This window comes from Stegodyphus dumicola, chromosome X1 (assembly GCF_044657685.1).
Source record: "Stegodyphus dumicola isolate Sdum_Otavi_A_Nest chromosome X1, ASM4465768v1".
In the NCBI taxonomy this organism is placed as follows: Eukaryota; Metazoa; Arthropoda; class Arachnida; order Araneae; family Eresidae; genus Stegodyphus; species Stegodyphus dumicola.
The window spans coordinates 99,742,335-99,763,085 of NC_140780.1; the positions used below are offsets into that span (position 1 = coordinate 99,742,335).

Below are 20,751 nucleotides of genomic sequence, written 5' to 3' on the forward strand. Positions count from 1 at the left end.
GCCACTAATCTTTCCCTATCACCAAACCATTCCAGAAGAAGTTTGACTCGTCATTATTTTAAGTGTTTTTTCCCACGTCGCACACACAATATACTTTTACAAATACTGCAAGATTTAAACCTGGGTCCTAGAATGATAAGAGCCATCATCACTAACCACTAAACTGATTAGGATGACAGTTTATAAAGAGTTAATAACTATAAAATCTGTTAAATAAATGCCCTTTAATCATAGCCTTTCATGAGAAACCGAAAAAATGTTTCCTGCTTAAAAGGTTAAAGGGAGTAAATCACAAATTACATGGGAAATAAAATCATGGACATACAAATTACAAGGAAAGATTACAAGGGAGTAAATCAGAAAGGAATACCATCCAGTGGCATTAAATGGTATATCAACTTTGAATTAAGTTAATTTTTGCCATATATGAGTCAAAATTTCTGCATTTTATTTTCTTGGAATAAGTATAAATTTTTACTGAATAATTTTTGTTTCTTCTTTCTCTTTTATAATTTTTTAAAGCAATAATTGCAAATAATTTTACCAATTTCTAATTACTTTTATTATCCAATATGTAATTACTTATCTTCTAAATCTGCAATCATGTATTGTATTAAATCCTTGTTCATAACAAGTAGAAAATAAAAATGTGTACATGTGTACATGTGAAATAGCAGTCACTTCATATTGTGGGAAAATGAATCAATACATTCTGAACCAGATTACTTTATATGAAAGAAATAAAAATAAAAAGGCAAAATTATCATAAATAAGACTTATAGTTTCAACCTTGGTCTCTTCAGGCACAGGTATACTGCAACAACAGTTTTTTTAAAATACTAAATATAGAAGGGTAGCAAAAACTGCAGAATTGTGAGACGCGTCTTTTCAACTTCTGTATCTCTATGTAAACCACAAACTAAATAGGCAATTCAGGAGAGAATTAGACAATACTTAAAACAAGATCTTCCTTTCCATTTGGCTCATGATATCAAATTTCACTAATATGCTGGCAGCTGGAGATATGTGTGGAATTTGATAGAATATAATTTTTTAAACTGCATATTGTCAGTCAACAGTGACTGTTGTGGTTGCAGTCCTAACAGAAAGTAGCGACAGTCACCAGTGACTGATATGGCACTTAACATGTTAAGACAAGGAAATGTTTTAGAAGTTAAAATTTCAGGGTATTAAGGAATAACTTACACAATAAAGCTGCCAGTCTTGAATTATTCAATACCAGGAGGCTGCATTGCATGGATTCACATTTTCAACAGGTCTTTCTGCTGATAAACTTGACTCAAATTCACTTTATAATGCATCACCCAGATTATTAAACTACATACAACAGAATTCTAAAGTAAAATATATAAACTAAATATTAATTTTACTGTTCTAAATTTTAATTATATTTCAAGTTTTCTGGCTAAATTTGGTACATTTTCTAATCTTTTAGTACTTAATTTATTGCTTCAAATTTTAATTTGACTTTCTCGTCAATTTCATTCCGTTTTAAAATGTTCTTAAAATTTTACAAACAGAAAAAAGCATATTTCCTAAAATTTTGCAAACAGCAGAACATCGATTATCGGAAGCCATTGGACTTTAATCACATAACTAAAACATTGGTTAAGAGAAATTAAGTTTAAAATCATACTCTAACAAATGAAAAAAAAAAAAAAAAAAAAAAAAAAAAAAATCCAAATTTTTCTCCCCTCACTCTGAGGCTGAACTCAGTCAAGAATTTTTCTCTCCTCACTCCTAATCCCTGAATTTGGATTGTGTCACTGCTGGTGGACAGCAAAAATACGACTGTTGTTTTTCTGAAAGCACCACTGTAGAGACATTAGGTATTTTTTTAGAAGCAGGAGAAATAAAAAATGAGCAACACCTTCATCGGGAATCAAACCACGAACCTCTGGAATATGCGCCCAGCATGCAGACCACTACACCACGAAGGCGGGAGAAATATCTTATACCATGATAGAAAATTATATAATCCACCTCAGGCACTAACACTATACTTGTAATTCTTTTTATATTATGTTTAAAAGAAAATATTTTGAAAATAATTTTGATGTGTGTTTATTTTAAAGAAAGGTATTTGATACTTCTGTTATAAATGTGGTAGACCAACTACTAGGTCGAAAATCCAATTTTTTGGCATTTGTTTGAAACATTTGTTTGAAATGCCCCATATGGGTTGCCAAAACCAAAAATGATGATGATGGCCAATTCATGGGCACGTTCAAGATAACTAAACTTTAACGTTTGATGATTTGTAGTTAAGTACATTCGCACCAGAAATCTGGTCATCTTGACTTAATTTTATTTTCGCTGTTCTGTTGCATACCAATTCCTTCAGCACCGAAAGATAAATTTTGAAGTACTGCTACAATTTAAATGAGGAATTTTGTGGTAGCACCTGCTACATTGGCAATTTAAAAGAATAATAATATTTGACTGAATATATCATATAAATTTCAAATATTTTGTTCTATGTACGTTTCAATATGAAGCAGTGAAAATAAAAGTCAAATATAATAAATACATAATAAACTCTTAATTTTGATGCGAATCTTGAAAAAGAACAACAGAAAAGGTATAGAAATTTAGTCTCAAGTTGCTATATATTGCATTAATAGGAAGTGATGCAAAATGAATTCTTATTTTGTATTATATTTTGCTTTTGAATATATATGTTTGATGTGTACCAAATTTATATAAAAATATTATAAACCTCTATACATGTTGGCATACTAAAAGTTTTAGGTTTAGGTGTACATTTTGCGGAAATTTATCAACTTCATTCAAGTAGGGCTTATTTAGCAAAAGGAAAGAAACAGGATTTAGATGAATCAGCAGAGACACTAAGTGTAGTAATAGAGGGAAATTTTAAGATCCTTCAAATAACGGATGCTAAAATCACTAATCCCATGCATGATGCGGAGTTTACAAAAGACGTTTGAATCACATCATAAAAATACTAAGAAAGCAATGGAAACAGAAGAGAGTGCTAATAGAGAGAAAGAAAATGAATGGTTGTTTGAGCTGGAGAAATTAAACTTACAATCTAGTTATTATTCCTAGAAAAGTAGAGTCAGCAACAGTGTCTTCTTTTGCAGAAGCAGAAATACCTAATTTAGAACTATTAGTTCCTAATTTTGATCCTAAAATAGATGATATGAATTTATTTTCGGACTTGTCTGACAGGCAACGTTTTACAGGGACCAGTTTCAAAATGGCTAATCTATCTTGTTGGACTTTTGCCAACCAATGTTGCAAAACTAACTGCAAAAGAATCTTTTGATGATGCTCAGGAATATCAGAAAGTTAAACAAATTCTCTTAAAGCACTTCAGACTGAGTGCTGAGAAATTTCAACAAATATTTACTCAAAAACATTTGAAAGACGTATAAATGGTGCTCCACTGTACATGCATCCTATTAATTTTTTGTTACTAAAGTTTCCTCATCATTTAAGTACTGTATTGTGCCTCTGTAGTAAGAAATTCATGTCTTCCAGTTGATTTTTTTCGGATTTACGGCCAAAATCAGAAACACTGCTTAAGTTTTGCACATTAGGTATATATTTATTTAACAATAACTATGAATACTAAATATTTTGAACAATTACATAAACAATGCATATGGAAAAATAGTAACAAAAATGACAAATGCATTAATGCCTTGCTCTTTTGATTTGGGTTAAGAATTGAAAGTAATTAATTACACATTAAAAGAATGGAACTAAATATCAAATGAAAGTCACAATATATATAAGAGCTGTTAAAAAATAACTATTTTTTCCTCAACATTGCTTTCATATTGCACTTTTATAATTGGTATAGCCACATTTTTACAGCTTATTGCAAGAGTTTAAAAACATGTAGTAACTTCACTTCCTAATTATTGATTTATTCCCTAAATTATCAATAACTTATTACAGGGATCTAAAATTTCTTACTTCATATGTTGGGGGATCCTGATGTCTTCCACGTAACCATGCTATTGGTAAAAGAAAGTAAAATTAATACATTCATACAGACAAGCTCAAATGCTAAATACTTGCTTAAAAATAATTGTAAATTTGAAAAAAAAAAAACAAAAAACATAAAAGTTTTTTAGCTGTAGAACACAACTCCTCAAAAGTAATAGATATTAGAATAAATATTAACATTTATTATTCTTATGTCTTTGTAGCCAGTTTAATGAATATATTCATGCATAACATTGTTTTGTAGGTTTACGTAATCTCATAATCATTCAGTATACATCCGATGATAAAATTTGATTTCACAAAAGCTAGAAATAAAATATTTACAGTTTTTCAGTCGAAAGCATGCATATACACCAAAGCAGTGCAAGCTTAAGCAGTGTGATCACTAGGATCAAAAGTTATGTTTTATTTATTGTGCTAAAATATGTGGGCTCACCTTGTTCTGTCTTTAACTGAGAAAAGTCCTTAACTCTGCCCTTAATGTGCTGAATTTTTATATGCCTTCTGATCACAGTAGCTCAGTGGTATTCACTGCCTAGCAAAGAACTTATTCTAAAGTCTTAGTGTAAAAACGTTTTAAGTAATACCGTTAGCAACCAAAGAAAAATGATCGTGGAAATTTCTAAAAATCTGATACTACTTACAAAGCAGTACTAAGAGTCTTATCAAGGTACACCAAACTAATTCAATGCTTTAATTATTGTATTTGTATTGGAATTTCATATCAAATATGAATATCAAAATTGGATCAAAATATGAAGAAATAAATAATTAAAAAAATGTCCTTTTTTTTAAACTCTCACACCTTGATGAGATGAAATTTGATGAGATTGAGACAACACAGAGAACAAACACATCTTGATAAAATTAATAGCAACCATTTCAAGACTAAAATGCTGAAATTCAATTACAGTGAAAGTACTGCACTACATACTGAACACCACATACTACCAATTTTTATTTCTTATGTGTATCAATGAAAAATACATTTTTTGTGAAGCACATTTCAAGACATATAAAGGAAAAAATATTAAAAAAAAATTCAGAATAGCACGCTTAATACCAAACATCAAAAGCACTGATTTTCTTAAGCTCGGCTATGTGATATATGTCTCTGGTACCTAATGTTCTTAAGGTTTACTAAAGAAAAGGAACAAGAAAGCATGTATATCTGAATAGGAGACTTGATAGACCAAATTTAATAACATCGAAAAAAAAGATTATACTGATAATTGATCTGAAATCTCCAAAATGGAAAGAGCAACCATATAATGCATAGCAAGTCAAAAATAAGAGGGACAGCTCCCCTGTTCTAACACACTGATTGACAAATTCTGAATTGCCCTTTATGCATCTTGAAAGGGCAACTTAAGATAGATTTATAAATAGTACTAATCTAACATATATATTATGACACAGATGAAAACTTTTTCTACAATTACAGGCTGATTGATTTCCATAGTTTGTTTCTATACCTCAAATTATGCACCAATACCAAATTTTGTAATAATCATGCAAGCCATTTCTAATATATCGGGTTTTAATGAAAGTTTCCTACCACAGCAAATATCTTCTGCACAAACAGTTCATGTTGGCATGTTTAATCGTATTTTGTCAAATGATTTTTGGCATTTGAAAGAGACTTGCTTTAGAACACTGTGTTATGAAAAAAATATCATTACGTACAAAGTGTCTGAAATGGAAATATCACGCTACCAGATTAGAACCATCAATTACTTCTAGGGCTGTTGCAAAAAGTCAGCTACAGAATGTCACTAAATCATGTCTATAGCTTTAGGTACTAATATTGTATCATATGATACTGTGAAGGTTTGGTACCAAAAGTTCAAACAAGGACTATGACATTCAAGAAGCAGAGTGCTCTGGCTGGCCTACTGATGCTAATGAGGCCTGATTTTGAGAACTTGTAAAAGGAAATCCATTTGCAACCACTCGAGAGCTTGCTAAGGAGTTAGACATTAATGCCATGTCTATTGAGCTGTGTTCAGACGGGGGCGTAAAGGGCATAAGTGGTTAAAGCTGAGCTGCGTTGCCAAGGCAACCAGTCTGTGCTACGTCACACAATCTGGTTTACAGCTTGTGGCACAAGGTTCCAAGTTTTCAACTTTACGCCGAGTTTGGGATAAGTGTTGAAAAATCAGAGCGAAGCAGCTTTCTTTAGACGATTTTGCTGTCACATCGAAAGCGACATTTTTTTAAAAATATGGAGCACATTGTATACGAATGAGTTGTAATCGTATCCGAACAAAATAATGAGTTGATCTCGCAAGAAATCTATGATAATGACATGCATTTTTTATTGAGTTTTCACAATAAATTGAAAAATATGGACAAAACTCGTAAAGCAAAAATTAAGCTCAGGATCATGCATGCTGTGTGTGATCCTGTAGATGATTGATCCCATCCATTATTTTTCATTATATTATGAAAATTCTTAAAAAATACATGCTTGTAAATTTTTTTTTTTTCTGTGTAAATTATTATTATTACTTTCTTTCTGCTTATTATTTTTGTATAAATTATTACTATCATTTTCTTCCTGTTTAATTATTTTTGTATTTAAGAATAAATTTATTGAAAATGCTGGAAATATTGTATTGCTATTTGCTTGAAATGCTGCTTTTCTTTCCAAACAAACTTCATGAATTGATTTTACTAAAACATCAAATCAAGAATCTGCTGTTTTTTTTTAACAGTAAAAATATTACTGTTAAAAAAAGAAAAAAAAATATTTTCACATATTTAAGAATATTCACAATAGTCAATTCAATGGTGTAAGCTTCATATAAGTAGTAAAAGATTAATCTTTAGAGAAAATGCTCTTATGAATTCCAAGAAGAAAAAAAATATAGTGAAATATCCTTAAAACAACAGTCAACAGTCTAGACAGTTTTGTCTCCTGTTGATGTTCTGTTCTGTTTTTTAATTACGTTCTCCATGAAAGGAATTTAATTTAATGAAACTGAATAGTACACATAATTCATAACATGGACTATAATTTAATGAATAGTATTTGTTATTATTGTCCACTCTTTATTACTATCATTTGAATGGAATTTTGATCATTAAATTCATGCTATTTCTCTGGTAGAAATTCCTGGATAAGGTATGGATGTTTATAATTTTGTTGTATTTGAAGACTTGGGTACATAAAATTTGCCAATAGGAAATTACTTTTGAGATATTGGTCATAAACAGAAATGACAGCATATGTTGAAATTAAACTCTTTTTGGTGCTTTAATATGCATATCTGCCAGTGAGTGATGAATTGTCATAATCTGTCAGCAAATGAAAAATCATTAAAAGTAATTACTTCTGACAACAGACGTGGATGAAACTTACATCTATAACATCTCAAAGCAGAACAGATTTTAATTTGAATTACTAATGTGATATAAACATACCAGTTTGCAGAATTATTCACAAAAATTCCTGAAAGTTATTGTTTACCTTGTACTGTATTCTCTCGAGTGTAACCCCCCTTTTTTTTCCAGAAAAAGCATATGAAATTCAGGGGTGCGGCTTATACATGCAAATGATTAGAAATAGATGCATACAAACAGCTGACAACACAGCAAAATGTATTTAATGATTGAGCATAAAATATGTTGTTGGGTGAACATTTCATAGTATTATTATACAAGTTTAGTTGTAGTTGCTGGTTATGGTGACCAGTTGGGGGATACTAGTACTAGTGATAATTGATACTGGTAGTGCAGCCAACTACTGTAGCAATCGACACTAACAGTCAATAAGGAGTGATAAGTACAGAAACATGTTCCTTTTGATTGAAAAAAATATTAATGTATGGTCAAGTACTGTTATCCACTTCCGTTCTCCACTTGTTGAACATTAAAAATGCCGTGGTTCGAAAAACCAATATTTATTACAGAGATATGCAGAGATACGCGCAGAGAAATAAGCAAAGTTACATGCTACATGAAGAGAGAGAAAAAGTTTACAGAGGTTATATTATATATATATATATATATATATATATATATAACTTTACAACAGATCATGGTTTAACAAATCATAAACAAGACACAATAAAACCACCAATAAAAAATAACAAAGAATGGGATTAATTTTCAGAATAATTTGGATCTGACTGAAAGCTAATACGTAGGACTTGACAGAAAGCTATACTTCTATTAACCAATAAGAATGCGATTACAAATATCTCAACACTCCCCCTTAATCACACGTTATAGAAAACATAGAAGAATTACACAATTTTTAAACAGCTCAATGATAACAGTTCATAGAATTTTGTTTTGGACAGAGCCTTAGTTAACATATCTGTGATTTGTAAACTTGATTGTACATATTCAATTTTAATATTATTTTCTTTAAAAGTCTTAAACTTTAATTTTATATGTTTCAGCGGACCTGAAACGTTTTCATTAACAATACTTTTAATACATGACTGGTTATCTTCAAAAATATAAACATTTTTAACACTGGAAATTTCATTTACTACATTTTTTATCCATAAAACATCTTGAATACCTTTGATGAAAGTGCAATACACTTTTGCTTGTTACAGCACCACATAATAGGACAGTTTGAAAACATTATAAAGTAATCAGTAATTGATTTCCTATATTAAGTATCTCTCCCCCATTCGCATCTACATACAAACATAAGTTTGCCCTTTCCAAATCACCCTTTTTGTATATCGATTTTTAATTTAAGGTGTTTTTCCAAGTACCTAAGAATTATCTTTACAGCACACCAGGCAACGTCAGTAGGATGCTCCTGCAGTTGGCTTAAGCAAGTTACTGCAAATAAAATATCTGGCTTTGTAATATATGATAAGTAAAGATCCAATTAATTCTTTGTATGGGCCATGAAATGCACTTCCTTCCTGAAAATCAACTGCTGTAGATATTGGTTCAATGGGAGTTTGGGCTGCTTTACAATCAGACATTTTAAATTTATCAAGTAATTTTTTAATATATGGTTTCTGATATAAATATAAAAAACCAGACTCAAATGCCAGTCTAATGCCCAAAAATTCTGAGATACTTTCAGATTTTGACATTTGAAATTCTTTAGATAACAATGATATTATAATATTTGTTTCTTTCACTGCAATTAATAAGTCATCTACATAAACAGCCATAATTACTCTCTTACAATTTATATTTCTGATAAAAATACATGGTTCAGAGCCCAATTGCTTAAAATCTAATTTAATAAGAAAATTAAGAAATTGCTGATACCATTGTCGAGGAGACTGTTTAAGACCATAGAAACTCTTTTTAAGTTTACATTTCTTGCCACTCATATCATCATATCCTTTTGGCTGGTCCATGTAGATGGTTTCATCTAACTTACCGTTCAAAAAAGCTGTCTTAACATCTAAAGTAAAAGTTTGTAAACCTTCATTATTGATAATTACCAGGATTAAAAGTAAAGAGCACATACTAATTACTGGAGAAAACGTGTCTGTATAGTCTATGCCTTCCTTTTGTATTAAGCCACGAGCAACAAGTCTGGCTTAATAAGTTCCATCTCGTTTTTTATGTAGAATCCATTTGCAGGAAATAGCTCTTTTATCAGGGGTAAACTTTGTAGATCCCAGACGTTGTTTCCATAGATTTCATTTCCTCGTCCATAGCTCTTTTTCATAGTTCTTGTTCTACTTGTGGTAGATTTACAATATCTTCAAATGTCAAAGTGTCTTGTACAAACACTACTTGGTAAATCTCAGGATTAGGATAACTGGTTGTTTCTTTTCTTTTGTAGATTTTCTTTGTTCCTCCTTCTTATTTGCAGCATTTAATTTGCCTTTATCAGTGTCTGAAATTGATTTGTCTTCATTTTTAAAGTCATCATTGTCATTTTCATTCAAATCAGAACTATCGGGAACGTATTTTTGATTTTCTACTCTCTTCTTTTCTTCATTAAATTTAACATTTCTGGAAACAAAGATGTGTCTTGTTTCTGGAATCATTAAACAACATCCCATTGTGGAATAACCTACAAATACCCTTCTGACAGATTTTTCATCTAGTTTCATTCTTTCTTTGCGATGGTGGCACAAGAGTATAAGCATCACAGCCAAATACATGCATGTTTGTTAAATCAGGATTTTCACCATACTTCAGAAAATAAGGAAGACGATTGTCAATCGAACTATTTGGGTGTTTGGTGTGTATGATTATGGCAAAGCCTCGAGGGGTATCTGCCTAAGGGGAGGGATGCCTTCATGGAGGACTTTCTAAGGGAAACTGGCTCGTGTACACGTTACACATGGGGAAAACCACGAAAACACCCATGCAGCCAGCCTGTTTGCGGGATTCGAACCTCGAACCGAACTATCGGTATTCAGCGACTTTACCGCTCGGCCGCTGATGGGCAACGAACTATTTGGGAGTCGATTATTTATATAAGCAGCTGTAAGTACTGCTTCAACCCAAAGGCATTTTGGTAAATTTCCCTCAAGTATCATTGCTCTAGCCTTTTCTCTAGTACAGTTCTATTTGCTCTTTCAGCAACACTATTTAGAAAAGGTGTATAGGGAGGTGCAGGATCTATTTTTACACCTGCTTTTTTAGCAACTTCATAAAGTTCTCCACTGACATATTCTTTGACATTGTCACAGCACAGTTTTGGGGCAGTTGGATTCAATTTAAAGAATAGTTTAAGTTCATTAACAATGTCACTTTTCTTTTGAGCAGTCTTATTTCCATAAATCGCGAGTAGTCATCAATTATAGTCATGAAATACTTTTCCCCATGGAGTGTTTGAGGTTCTATTGGACCACATATATCAGTGTGTATAGTTATAAACGGTTTGGATCCTTTTTTGCGAGGACCCTTTCCTATAGGCAATGCACTTTGTTTGACAAGAACGCATACTTCACAAAAAGTTTCTTTTGCGGGAAGATTCATTAGTTTCAATTTTTGATCACAGCAGTGTCCTAATCTTCTGCCCTAATCATCATTCTTTACTGCTAAAGCTGTAAATAGATTTGGTGAAAAATCACTAAAATATTGTCCGCATTTATCCAAATATCCAAATCTAAAACGTTTGTTTTCAATGCAAACTATTTCGGTACTTACGTATTATCGCAACCAGGTTGGCACGATTTGTAAGTTTGAGTAAAAAAGTATGAATAGAAAGAAAATGTACATTTATTAATTACAGATAATTTTTAATACAGTTTTTTATATTATTTTGTTTTAAAATATAAAACAGCAATTAAACCCTTCCGGTTTCGAAATTGAATAAGCTGCAGAATTATTTTTTTGGTGGAAATCTTTTTGCTATTCCTTTTAGCACTGATTGAAAACCATCTTCGCCATTAACAGCTTGAGCTTGGCGCCATATAAATTCGATAAGGTATGAGTCAAGATGATGATGGGCTGTTCCTCTCTGTTTTTTGTTGCGCCATTTGGCTGAGCCCCACATGCACTCTACATGTTGTGTGTGAACGCCCGTGTTGGGATCCACAAAGTTATATTTGTGATTAACAGTTCCATGCAGAAATCCAGCATTTTTTAACTCACTTGTATTATATCCTTTCCAGCAATCCGAATAAATGATGCTTCCTTCCTTGATATTTTCGCAAATTTTTTCCATGAGGGTAACGGCGCTTCTGTTAGGTACAGTAACCAAAAATGTCTCTTTCTTTTCTTGGCAAATTCTGCCGAAAACCCATTATTGTGGTAGTACACGCCCAGTGTTTTCTTTTTACAAATAAACTTTCGTCTAAACACATAGGGTTGCCGTAAGTAGGGTCGCCAAATTTGGCGATTTATGCGAATTTTGGCCTGGTTGCATTAATACGTAAGTACCACTATTTCATTTTTAAAAATTATGCTCAAACCTGCTGCTTCAAAATTTTTAACAGAAATTGTCTGTTTAATTTTGGAATGTAAAGAACATCTTTTAACATTATTTCAACACCATTCTTAGTTTTGCCGCAAATATCACCAACGCCTTCCACTTCTAAAACTGCCGATTTAGACACGCATTTAACAGTTCCAGTCTTACGCTTAATTGAGGTAAACCAAGCCTTGTGAGAAGTTGCACCAGAATCAATTATAAATTGATCATGCACAAGATTTCCAGCCATAAAAGTTATTGCAGGTGATGCATACTTATTACTATTTGAATTTGCCTGCTTTTCAGAATTATCAAAACATTCACTTTTGAAATGACCAGTTTTCCCACAGCTATGACAGACGCAGTTCTTTTTTCTACAGAATTTAACATAATGTCCTTTTCTTTTACAATAAGTACAAAAGAGTTCTTTATGAGCACTAATAAAAACAGAGTTGTCCATATTTGGTGTAGAATACTTATTTTCACTTTTGCAATCAAACATAAATTCACAATCAATAAGTCTGCTTGTAAGAAAATCCAAACTCAAATTATCACTTGGTTGATTTTCTAGTGATGCCTTAACATTTTCATATTCCTTTGGCAGACATTAAAATGTAAATAATAATATCAAAGTCGATTACTTCAGATCCTGAGACGCATAGATTACTAACCAAGTTCATTATGTAGTCAATATGTTGTCTCATTGCTCAGATATAAATGGAATGACCAAATTCTGGACTGGATCATCACTTATGATGAAAAGTAGGTTTACTTCAACAACACAGGTTGAAAAGCAGGTTGGTCTGCACCCAGTGACGCTGTCAGAAATGTCACAAAACACAATTTGACTAACGAAAAGATCAAGCTTTATATCTGGTGGAACTGCCGTAGCATTATCCACAAAGAACATCTGAAAAAACGTGAAACCATCGACAGTAAGGTGTACAAGCGAGATGATAGTCCATTTTGACGCTGCTATCGAGGAAAAACGTTAAAGTGAGTTCCGGCACAAAAATGTAATGCTTAATCAGGATAATGCAAGATCACATGCGTCTACATTCACCGGCTGGACACGAATGGGATCTTTTGCCACACCCACCATATAGTCCCAACAGACTTCTATCTTCAGACTTCCTCCTTTCTCTTCAGTCCTTCAGACTTCTACGTTTTTTCACACCTGCAGCTACATCTTGCTGGTGCTATCTTCCATTCTGCACAGGACATCCAAAATGAGGTGATCTGTTTTTGGACTCGTGGTCACCAAGTTTCTGGGCTGAAGGCTTTGAAAAACCACCAAAACTTTGACAGAAAATCATAGATTTGGATGATGATTTATACTCGTTCTAAAGGCACTGCTTTCATATTCCCCCTAACTTTATTAAGAACATTTTTTGACATAAAACTTTCGTTAAAACCAGATATATATATGTAAGACTTCACACTTATTTTCACATTGAGAGAAAACATATTTACTTGCCAAACTTCTAATTCACATTAACTTTGGCTTTTTATTTTATCATGTTAGTGAAAGACCAAATGCTAATATTTTTCAGAAATTTTAAAACTCAGGTTATTAATTCTCTATTTTAAATAAAATTTTGATAATTTTCAGAAAATAGTAAAATTATTTTGAACAACAAATTTTAAAGTAATCAAAATGTCATAAAAATATAGGCTTTTTCAGAAGAAAGTTCTTTTAAAAATTTCCTTCATTTGCCAATAAAATTTGATAAATGTGATCATCTGCCATATCAAAGGTAAAGAATTTCAACTTAATATAATTAAAGCATCTTGATATGAATAAAAAAATTCCAACACATGTGAAAAGTAGGTTTTAAATAAATCAGAATAGCTATCACTAGTCAATGATCTTTTTTTTTAAAGTTATGCTTGAAGTTTTGATGAATTAAAAATTATCAGTACAGCCTTTATCAATCTATTATTCAAAATAATGCAAATCTATAAAGAATAAAAGTTGACAATGAATATATGTATAGGGGAAATATAGAATCTTCATAGGGAGAAAACAGCCATTTTCTTCCTATGAAGACCAATTATACTTTTATTGTTATTGAATGAAATTAAATCTTAAGAATTTGAACATTAAAACTCTTGACTTTTGCTTCTGCGTTTCTTTTCTGAAAGCACAATAATCTGAACAGCAGAATATTGAAATATTAAGAAACTGTATTTGAGCAAAATTAAAAGAAATGTGCAGGAACAGTTTTGCAACATACATTGCTGTACAATTTTATCAGTACCTCTGGATTAAACTGCAGATGCAGATACTAACATAAAAAATTATAATCAGAAATTTTGCAATTAATGCATAAGGACTTTAACATAGCACATCAGAGTGCTTAAGGTATCAGAACATGTTTAATTTATTTTGCATTCTTCTTGCATGAAAATACAATTGTTGCAAAATTTTGTTCAGAAGTACTGATAAATCAATTTTTTAACTTATTCATTTTTTTTACATTAAGAGTAATACACTTCTGTAACGCTGAAGATCAATGTAGGCACTAAGGATTTTATCAATCCTTAGTGCTTTCAGAATCCTCAGTGCTTCCGTTTCACAGGCAAGACTCTTGCCTATGAAACAAAAAAAAAAAAAAAAAAAAAAAAAAAAAAAAGAGGAGTCTAAGTAATTTTTAATTTTTACGAATTACATGAAATTTTCATGGGAATTATCAGGCAATAAAATTACACTTCAAACAATTCTCTTGTTTAAATTTTTGTGGACATCCTTATTTATTTTTGATACCTTAAAAAAAAAAAAATCACATACAGAATTTTCATTTGCTAGATTTAAACATTAACTTGTGAAAGATTTCACTTACAAGGTTACTTTTAATTATGCATTTTAAATCCAAAATTTAAAAAGTTAATTATGAATTCCAAATTCCAAAATGTCTATTCACTTGTTGCAACTAAAATATTCAAAATCCTAAATACCTTAAACAGAACTGATAAGTTAAAAATTATAAATTATTAAACACCATTACATGGATAATGTTATACGTTTTACCCTTACAATGTCACCTAGAAGAAACTAAATTAGCTCTAGCACTACCTTTTTGGGATTTTAATTTAGCTTTCCTGAAGCTAATTCTTTGATCACATACCCTTCTGTAGACTTTCAGTATTTGTATGTGTTAGTTATTTAAAGTGTTCAGGTAATGAAGTGTATTCACTATCCAAAAGCATATAAAATATGATAATTCTAAGTTTATTCACCATAGTTAATCACAATGTTAACAGTGAAATTATCATGTCATTAGATAAACTTGAATTTCAATCACAGAATTAAATTCTGATTCTTCATCTATGTCTTCACTGCTATACTATATTATTTTCCTCAGTTTCAAAAACATTTTAGCCATCCGATCTGTTCTGTATTCTAATACAGCATTTTAACACTTTGGTAGCTTCCAAAGCAAGCTACGAGGGCAATCCCCCAAAAAAGGTCTCCTATTTTTGGGGGACGTAGAGAAAGCTTTAATACGGTTGTTGGCAACACTGTTGTTAGTGGCGCCTTCTCCGCTACCACATAAGCACGCAGGCGCTTCGCTCGGATGCTCAGTCTTGGCTTGGCAGCCATTCGAAATGGAGCTCCCGATAAACGTTACCGCCAAGTGCGAAGTGCGTGCAGTTATTCGATTTTGAACACAAAAGGCGTTAAACCAGTTGAAATTCACCGCCTATTGACGGAAGTGTATGGACAGTCGTGCATGGATGTCAAAAGCGTTCGCAAGTGGTGTAGAGAGTTTACAGCGGGTCGTACTGAAATTCATGACGAAGAAAGGAGCGGGAGGCCGTCAATTGCCAACGAGACAATCGCGAAAGTTGAGGAATCCTCAACTTTCGCGATTGTTGAGTTCGTATTCTTTGAGTTTCGTGATTGTTGAGTTCGTAAAATGCGTAAAGATCGGAGGATCATCTGGATGCTCCTGAAGCTCCTCAACACTTCCTGAAGGGCATGGCGGCAAGCTGGTATGACATGGGCATTGTAAAACTGCCACAGCGTCTACAAAAATGCATCGACCGAAATGGCGATTATGTTGAAAAATAAAGCATTCTTCAATCTTTAAATTGATGTAGCAATTATAGAAAATAAACGGTTCTTTGTATATCTAAAAATATAGGAGACCTTTTTTTTGGGGATTGCCCTCGTAATATTCGGCCTTTATGATGTAGTTGTTAGTTGACAATACTTACTCTGATTAGAATACGAGACCAAATTATCATATGAAAAACAAATTTAAAATTTTTATTCCTAAGTAAAATTTTTTCAAAACCTAAAATTATCATAATTCATAACATCATGCAATGACCCACAAAATTCCAGTTAATATTACAAAGGTACAACTATGTATTCACTTTCAAAGGATTTTTTCCAACACTGTTAAATCAGATATCTTCAAAAGAACTGCAGAAAACTTTGGTGAAGCTACGAATATTTCCACTGATTTTTGTCGCATGATTTATTGCTAAATCTAGAATAGGAACTATCCATAAAATGGTTTGGCTTGGTTTATTTAATTATGGCAAAGCACACGAGGACTATCTGCCTAAGGGAAGGGATGCCTCCATGGAGGACCTTCTGAGGGAAACTGGCTCATATACACGTTACACATAGGGAAAACAACGAAAACATACATGCAGACAGCCTGTTCGCTCAGATTTGAACCCTGAACTGAATTACTAGTGTTCAGCGACTTACCACTTTGCCGCTGGTGGGCCTCGACCCATATAATGAAAATGCCTTAAAACTTGTATTTCAGTAAAAACTTCAAAGTCCATTTTGTTCTGTTACAGTATCCTTGATCACACTAATTCTGAAGAAAATGCAGTACAAAATCTGAAATTCAGGCATCCAGTATCCAGACCATCAGCCAAAAAGTAAATAAATAAATAACATAAAATAAATCTCCTCTATAAAATCTAGGAATGAAGGGTATCATACTCAAGGAAAAGAAGCAGATATGCTGTAAATGTGATTTTTCTATCGACTAATTGACATTTCTGCATATCACTTTCAAACACTTGCTGGCCAGGAAGCCCATTGCCAATAACAATACACTGATTAGCATTGTACTGATGTTGGTCAGGAACACACTTTCAGTCCGTGAGTGGTTGGGGGAGGGAGGCAAGGCTGATACTACACACTTGCCACCCATTTTAGTCTCTGAAGGTTTTAAATTCTGCTGCCTGGCATCCCCTGCATTTCAAAAAGTTTTGCTGCCAAAAGCCTCTCCTAAATTCCAAAAATTTGGGCATTCCTAATTTTTGCTGTTTCTCTACATTTAAAAATTTTTGTTCCACAGTGTGGCTACATCAGGGATTTAGCATTATTCTACCTGACAAACAATATGCACGCCTGCAATATAGCCATGCCTAGATATCTTACTAGACGTGAAAATTTCCATACTGCTGGAGTCCTGATGATTTTGAATCTTTGACTGTACCACATCTTTCAGATGTTTAATTATTGTTATATATATAGTATTTATATTAAAAAAACTCAGTAAAATACCATTTTCAAACAGAGCCTGACTGAGACAGTCTGGGGTTCTAGGCGGAATGTTCTTTCAATTGTAGTAAATTGTTCTTTGTTTTCAAGAGAAGTAAATAAGATTACAAAGATTTATAAGATCATTTTGAGGCTCATAAAACTTGGAACCTTGTAGGCATAGGTAGTAATTAGAATCTGTGCACAAAAACCTCTAAAAAGGTGTTGAATGATTTCAATTGCTTTATCAACATGCATATTCAATAGCAGTTAAAGAAATCTGCTTTATTTTATTTATTTATTTATTTATTTATTTTTTTCTGAACAGCTTAAAACTATTTTTAAATTGTATTATTTGTTTGTGGCTGATAATGTCAAGTTGTTTAAACTCATATTCACAATGGGAAGTAAATGACAAAGCTTTCATATATTTGTGAAAAGTGAAAATATGGTGAAATATGCTCTTCTTTGTTTTATCTTGATGAATATTTTGATTTGCCCCATGTAAAAAATAAATAAATAAATAAAAAAAATCCATGATGATATAATTTAGCACAAAAGTGAGACACATAACTAGGTTATTTATGGAAATCTTTTAAGTTTACACAAAGAGTATTTCACTAAATACCAGAAACAAGAATAACTATTGAACTCTAAACGATAAATAAATGTTTCTTTAAAAACAACTTTTAATGTTTTCCTTGTTTATGCTACAAAGTGTGCCATAATTAAATTTGAAACATTGTTCCTCATGGTTTAATGACGTAAATAGCAGCTATATTTATAATCTTTGAACGTTCTCTTTTGCCCACATCAAGTGCACAAGATGCTATCGTGTCAGTGTGGCTTAAGCTATATTGGCCAAACAAAAAGAGCATTAAAGTTTCGCATAGGAACATGAATCTTACGTCCGAAAAGACAAAATTAACAAATCTTCAACAGCTAACTTAGTTGGAAATTCAATCACAATTATGACTTTGGTTCAGCTAAAATTATCCAGAAAGCTGGTTTTATTAGAGAATTGGATTTTCTTGAAGCTTTTCACATGCACAGAAATTTATCCTGTTTAGTCAATGACTTTAATTCCAATCCAGTCTTGCTAATGCCTTTAAAATTCTGCTAACTTAACCCTTCATTTTTTGTTACTATTTCTGCCAACACAGATGGTGCTCTCGGCTCTTTCACTGGTCGCCTGTAGGGTATAAATAGGATCAACATTCGCTTTCTCGCTTTTGCAGAATATTTTGCTCCTGATGAAGGGGGACCTGTTTTGCCCTCAAATCGATCGGGATTTTACAAAATCTACGCTGAATACAAGGTTGTTGATTTGCCTGTTTTATGAAGTTAATATGTTTTTTTGGACTCAAGGCCACCAATTTTCTGGGCCAAAGGCTTTGAAAAACTATCAAAATGTTGGTAGAAAATCATAGATTTGGGTGGAGATTACTATCCACAATAAAGGTACTGCTTTCATGTTCCCCCCAGACTTTATTACGAATGTTTTTGGTGGAAAACTTTTGTTACACTCAGATAAGAAGTGTCCCCAAACAGTACAATTTCAGGAAAGAGTGGACAAATGTACATTAGAAATCAACACATAAGATCTTTGTTTTGATGTTATACAACTCCATTAATAAGTCAGTTTGGTTTTTGTGAAGAATAACATATGTTTTTCTATTTTTCAGTTTCTCTTTTGCATTTTTACAAAATGATTAAAATTTGGGACACACCTCTTTAGAACAGCAGTCACAGCCAATGCCACTACACATCAGAATTAAAGGGATAGTCTATATTTTAGGGTAACCTATGGATTAGCACCAAGTTGTTGTTTCATTTATTGTAACCTGAGTATTACACAGTGAAAGTTTTGAAAACCCTATTATGATGTGATTGGTAATGCGTGATTTTGATTGTTGGGAAAATATTTCTCAGGGCTTATTTCTGTAGTGCACATCGGTTAGAATGTCCACTGCGAAAAAAAAAGGGGGGGACATTTCTATATCTCCCATTCTACTGGGCCGATTGACGAAATTCAAACTGTGTTTTTCATGTCTCGAAAGCGCAACTCAGGATATATATATTAGATTTATATATAACATTGTTGTAATATAGATATATTGACACAAAATTGGACTTTTTCTGAAATAACATACCAAATTTTTTTTCATATTTCGATTCTATGACTCAAATTATGCCTATGCAGTAAATTTTGTAAAATTTGGTGCAAAATTTAGGAAGAAATTAAAAAATTTATCTTGGCACATTTTTTTAGTTTTCACTAAGAATACTTGGCGAACTTCTTAATTTATGGCAACTTATTTTCCTTTCTATTCCATTGTGCAGGATTCGGGGGAGGGGGAAGTCACATCGTTCCTACTTTCAAATAATTTTAACAAAGTGCCTAAACCACATTTGATGTTATTATCGCTTTCAACAAATATGCCAAACTTCAAAACACATTATATAAATTCACGTATATCTTCAAAAATTTTGAATAAGAAACTTCCAATTTTTTGCAGGTGTACTTAGAAATACATCTACTTTAAGAGGATGTTAAACACTTCATAGCTCATAATTAAAAAATTTTTTGAAAAATACATAAAAATTATTTAAAAATACAAATTATAAAAAAATGGGCGAATTTTATTTGGAATGAACCTAAACTTCAAAATGTGAAAGGAAGACTGAAATAAGTTTAATAATAAAAAAAAAAAAAAAGAATAATAAATATACACCAAATTCAATTAACGTTGAGGAGCTAAACTTTTGAGAGCTAATTTTTTAAAAACTTCTCGTTTGATTTTTACAAAATTTGGCAGTTTGGCATAATTTAAGTCATAGAATCGAAATATGAAAAAAAAAGGGGGGGATTTCTAAATAAGGTAAATTGATATTTCCTTTCTGTGTTGCGCAGCCTAGATAACACACACTTTGAGTTTTATGTTATGTCCTTGCAGAGCCGTGCCTACACATTTTTTCACCTGAGGCAAAGCGGTAAATGTGCACACCTGTAAACAATGCAAGATTATTATTTACCTATTTGTGTGTGTGGGGGGAAGACTAAATAAATAATACTAAATGATGTTTGAAAAACCTAACATTACACAAAAATGTGCAATATATATATGTAATGATATTTTTACTTCAATTGATTAAATTAAATTCTAATAATATTGCTTAATAATGTGTTGGCAATTCTCTACCTAAATTGCATCCCTGTTCCTAGATTTTGGCGAAATCCTTTCTTTAGTATAAAATATATTAACCTGCTGGTGCCCGCCAAATCACCAAACTCATAAATCTGTCATATTGCATAAAGTCCTTAAGAACACTCCTGATGAGAAGATAGCGTCACCTCGTGATTTCAATTAATATC

At 32.0% G+C, this 20,751-nt stretch overlaps 1 protein-coding gene across 7 annotated transcripts in view; it reads right to left on the bottom strand.

Moving 5' to 3' along the window:
- LOC118197302 (NADH dehydrogenase [ubiquinone] 1 alpha subcomplex assembly factor 2) overlaps positions 1-20,751 on the bottom strand; it is a 76,774-nt gene that overhangs the window by 39,477 nt on the left and 16,546 nt on the right. For all 7 annotated transcript variants that reach the window (XR_015038761.1, XM_085808536.1, XM_085808539.1 and 4 more), the window contains one exon: positions 3,967-4,007. Coding sequence is in view for 6 of the 7 variants with exons in the window: in XM_085808536.1 (XP_085664662.1) it covers positions 3,967-4,007 (41 nt within the window). In the remaining variant the exon portion in view is untranslated. The remainder of the gene's footprint in view (positions 1-3,966; positions 4,008-20,751) is intronic.